Source organism: Verticillium dahliae, genomic scaffold (assembly GCF_000150675.1).
Source record: "Verticillium dahliae VdLs.17 supercont1.15 genomic scaffold, whole genome shotgun sequence".
In the NCBI taxonomy this organism is placed as follows: Eukaryota; Fungi; Ascomycota; class Sordariomycetes; order Glomerellales; family Plectosphaerellaceae; genus Verticillium; species Verticillium dahliae.
In genome coordinates, this window is record NW_009276934.1 from 466,739 (window position 1) to 471,320 (window position 4,582).

The window sequence follows — 4,582 nt, forward strand, 5'->3', positions numbered from 1 at the left end:
CACAGCACGGACCCCGCGGTTGCTCGGTGTCCCTTTTCAGCCGCCAGTCTCGACGCCTCCAGCTCAAAGACCGATCAGCACGGCACAGCGACAAATGTCAGGACGCATGTCTGAGCCGTATCCTCCACAGCCGAAGCACCAGTCCCAGCCCACCACGCCTGTTGCGGCTGCCACGCCTCCACCGCGTCCAGCGCAAGAACGTAAGACGTCCAGCCTTATGCAGCTTTTGAACGATGATCCGCCTGCGCAACCTAAACGTGCCAGCACGCCCGTTAAGACCCCGGCGCAACCATCCCCTTCGCCGCACCCCGGATCCATGCTTAGAAACTCGTCTGGACCGCCGCCGCCGACGGGTATGGAACTGCGTCCCGACCCCAGCCCACGTAATTACCACTATGGAGAGTCTGCACCACCTGCCACCTCCGGCATGCCACAGCTGAAGCCGAGTTATACAGCTTCGCCGCAGGCTCAGCACCTCAACCCTCCAAGGTCCACCATTGTCTCACCGCACGAGGCAGCTGTGGCATCCGAGCGTGAGTCCTACTATCGGCACCCGTATCAACAACACGCCCAGCCTTCAGTTGCGAGCCCGCCTGCAGGATCTCTTCACTATGCCAACCCACCTCAGGCGCCACGGGACTCCTACACAAGCCAGGCTGCCTATCCCCCATATGGTGGGGGCCCGACATCACACGCTGGCTCCCCCCCTCCTTCGTACGCATCCCAGCACCCGGGATCGAGACCAAGGGACCCGCCACCGCCCAGTCGGGAGACGGCTTGGCCATCGGGACCACAAGGCCATAGCATGAACCAAGGGCCGCCGGCACCGCAACAGCAAGCGGGATGGCCAACGTCACATGGCGCGGTTGCGAAGCAGGGACAGCAGGCACCGCCCCAACAGCCATCGTGGGCATCACCTCACGGCGGAGTGCAGAAGCCACCGACGCCGTCATCCATGTCGCAGCAGCCGTCATGGGCAGCACCGCCTCCCCCTCAACAGCAGCAGCAGCAGCAGCAGCAGCAAGCACCGCCTCAGCAAGCGCAACATCACCTGTCACTGCGAGACGACCGGGGCCCGCCGTCGATGTATGGAGGACCAAGCGGGCACCAACACTCGCACTCTATGTCCGGCAGGTTCCCACCAACGTCTCGAGCACCAGAGCCCATGGCTCCGCAGGCTCAGCAGGCGTATCCGCCGCGCTACGCCACGCCAGGACCGCGCGACCAGGCGCCGCCCCGAAGCTACACACCCGTCTCAGCTTACGATGGCCGGGGTCCGCCTCAAGCTCAATATGCGCCTGACCCGCGTGACCTGCAGATGCGACCAAACGACATGGTGCGGGATCACAGGGACCTTAGAGGTGATCCCAGGGATCCCCGCGAGGCGCAACAACAGCAGCAGCAACAACAACAACAACAACAACAGCAGCAGCAGCAGCAGCAGCAGCAGCAGCAGATGATGGGTCGTCAGCTGCGGCCCCATGATGGCTACGAGAGGCAGCCAGACCGTTTTGGCCGGTAACGCATGTTAGGGACGAGGGCAGGAGTAGAAACGTCACGCTGTTGGTTAGATGACGTTGGAATAGTTGGCGTTGAAGATGCGCTATGATTTGATTTCTTTTCGTTTGCGGGGGAGGGGAAGGGGAGGCCTGTCGTTCCTGTTTTTTTTTGCTCACCGTGTACACAAGTAGTTATGCCTAGAGGACACTGGCAGGCGCTCAATAATGGAGTTTTTTCTTTCACCAAATGCTGTTCACGAGTCACTTGTGCTTACCCACCTGCCTACAAGACAGTCGTGGTGGGGCTGTCTGGCAATACAATCCCTACTGGCGTGTACGAATAGGGAAGGCAGCATGGCATGAACTCTTCAGGACGATGTGGAATTATGATAGCGACTATGGCATCAAAAGTGTGTAGAGGGCGGCGACACGTGATGCAGTGTGTACATGTAAATGAGCTCCAGCCCACAGTTCATGCTGCTGCTGGCTTTGCGTTGGTGGAGAGAAGAGGTGCACTGCAGAATCGGTGAGCTTGGGCCACTTCACATGTCCCCTCAAGTCCTTTCCCCAGGCTCGCAAGGCCCCAGAGCTGGCGGTACCTAGTACCTAGGAGCAAGCCTAGCAAGCCTGGCAAGCCTAGGCATCTAGGTAGGGGCAGGTGGGTGCCCCGCTTCTCCCACTGCGGTCGCCGCATCTGCATGAATGACATAACCGGGCATCGGGTGTCGCAGGACGTTCCTCTTTGGTGGGCAAGCAAGGCAGGGTACCTCCTACCTAGCAAGCCTAGGCAAGGTGGGCAGGGTGGGCAGGTGGCATGCCGAACGCCTCCTGCCCTGCATCTGCCGTCGGCACGACTAGAGTTGACCTCGGCTCGCAAGACTAGGGATATCATTTCACTCTCTTGCATCACCTTGGGCTTGCAGTATCAATAAAGCATCATCCCAAGCGTCCTCGGCCTCGAGTCCTATTCCTCTACGATCTCCCCGTTGACGCCCCGTCCCAGTTGCCTGTCTTTCACACCTGTGCTCACCACGCCATCAACGCGCTATCCACGAGACTGACGTCGTCATCGCCCCAAACTGTTGCCATCGCCGTCACTTCCACCAATACCATCACCATGTCGAAGCCCGTCCTCCCCCAGAATGACAACGTCGCCCACGCCCTCGCCGGCGCTGGCGGCGGTCTCCTGTCCATGGCTCTGACGTGCGTCTGCCCTTGACCCTCACCTGCGAACAAGTGCGCCCGCCCGCTGACACGTGCCCACCAGCTACCCCCTCATCACTCTTTCGACCCGCGCCCAGGTCGAGTCCAAACGCGCCGAGTCTCGCTTCATCGACGCCGTGCAGAACATCATCGCGCGCGAGGGTGTCTCGGGCCTCTACTCGGGCCTCAACTCGGGCCCTCTTCGGCATCAGCGTCACCAACTTTGTCTACTACTACTGGTACGAATGGAACCCGCGCCTTCTTCGAGAAGGCCACCGCCTCCCGCCCCGGCCGCGTCGCCGGCAAGCTCACGACCGTCGAGTCCATGCTCGCCGGCGCCCTCGCCGGTAGCGCCACCGTCATCATCACGAACCCCATCTGGGTCGTCAACACGCGCGTCACCACCCGCGGTCGCGCTCAGGAGGAGAAGGTCAAGGAGGGCGACGAGGAGGCCCAGGTGGAGAAGAAGAAGAAGGCCAAGGCCCCCAGCACCCTCGGCGTGCTCCTGGCCCTCCTCAAGTACGAGGGACCCCAGGCCCTGTTCGCGGGCGTCATCCCCGCCCTGGTCCTCGTCATCAACCCTATCCTTCAGTACACGCTCTTTGAGCAGATGAAGAACTCGGTCGAGAAGAAGAGGCGCGTGACGCCCACTATTGCCTTCTTCCTCGGCGCCCTGGGCAAGCTCTTTGCCACATCCGTGACGTACCCCTACATCACGGTCAAGAGCCAGATGCACGTTGCCGCCCACGGCGAGAAGAAGGAGGGCGTCTTCCAGGCGATCAACCGCGTCGTCAAGGAGGAGGGATACAAGGGTCTCTACAAGGGTGCGTTATACCATTGTCAAGCCGCATCGAACCCCTCACTAAACAGTACCAGGCATCGGCCCCAAGGTGACCCAGAGCGTCCTGACGGCTGCTCTTCTCTTCGCCTTCAAGGATGTGCTCTACGAGCAGACTGTCAAGCTTCGCCTTGCCGCTGCCAAGAAGCGTGCTTGAGCGCCCTCATTCGGACAGCGGCATGTTTCTCCGCGTCATTACTGACATGGAACGTAGACAGAACATCAAACGCGTGTAAAAATTGTATATTGCGACGGATATCAGATGAGATGTCTCGCACTGGGAGGACGGTTGGAAGCTCGCTTGAGACGGAGTTTGTGATGCCCATGCTCACAGGGGCCGGAACTGGAAGGATGGAATACCACGAGTTTAGTATGCCAGGCTGTAACGAGAATTATTCTTTTATGATATTGAAAAAAAAAGAAGTAAAAAAATGATTCTTCTTCAAGACGACCTGCTGTCAATAAACCCCTCGAAAAAAACCGCACAGGCATATTCACCCCCTGGTGGCGGTTCACAGGGGTCGCAGGAGGATGAGAGGGGGGAAATGGGAAGATGGGGAGAAAACCCAGGAGCCTCGGCGCCTGCGGCGCCCTGCCCTCCCCCTCAAGCATGAAGAGGAGCAGCTACCGCACTGGCAGGATCCTCGGCACGAGCCACCATTCGTGATAGGCCTTGTCAGGGGTGGGCACCTCGGCCCTGAGCTTGAGGTCGCCGCCCTCGCCGGCCCTGTCGAGTGCCTTTTGCAGGACCGACACGGCGAGCCCCGTTGCGATGCACGACTTGAGCGCGCCCTTGACGCCGGGCAGCCAGCGCGCGTGCGACCCGACGGAGAAGGCCTCGGCCTCGGACAGCCGGCCCACGGCCTCGAGCGCCTTCTTGGACCCGGCGAGCCCGCGCTCGGCCAGCCGCAGCAGGTCCGCCGTCGACGTCTCGGGCTGGCGCGTGCCGACTGTGAACTCGGCAAACGTCAGCAGCGCCGGGTGGCTGATGACGGCAAAGGGCTTCATGCGCGTCCTCGTACTGCAGCTCGTCCGTGCTGTA

General features: G+C 60.8%; 3 protein-coding genes across 3 annotated transcripts in view; 2 read left to right on the forward strand and 1 right to left on the reverse strand.

The window, feature by feature from the left end:
* Positions 1-94: 94 nt before the first annotated feature.
* Positions 95-1,522, forward strand: VDAG_07029 (uncharacterized protein; the record flags this gene model as incomplete). Its single annotated transcript, XM_009655934.1, has 1 exon — positions 95-1,522. The coding sequence occupies one exon, from the start codon at positions 95-97 to the stop codon at positions 1,520-1,522; it is 1,428 nt and encodes a 475-aa protein (XP_009654229.1).
* Positions 1,523-2,616: 1,094 nt separating this feature from the next.
* VDAG_07030 (peroxisomal membrane protein PMP47B) lies at positions 2,617-3,697 on the forward strand (the record flags this gene model as incomplete). Its single annotated transcript, XM_009655935.1, has 4 exons — positions 2,617-2,702; positions 2,767-2,941; positions 2,971-3,526; positions 3,579-3,697. The coding sequence occupies 4 exons, from the start codon at positions 2,617-2,619 to the stop codon at positions 3,695-3,697; spliced, it is 936 nt and encodes a 311-aa protein (XP_009654230.1).
* A 467-nt stretch (positions 3,698-4,164) lies between these two features.
* Positions 4,165-4,582, reverse strand: part of VDAG_07031 (uncharacterized protein) — a gene marked incomplete at both ends in the record, with an annotated part of 2,845 nt that continues 2,427 nt past the window's right edge. Inside the window, one exon of the mRNA XM_009655936.1 lies at positions 4,165-4,525. Coding sequence (XP_009654231.1) covers positions 4,165-4,525 — 361 coding nt within the window. The remainder of the gene's footprint in view (positions 4,526-4,582) is intronic.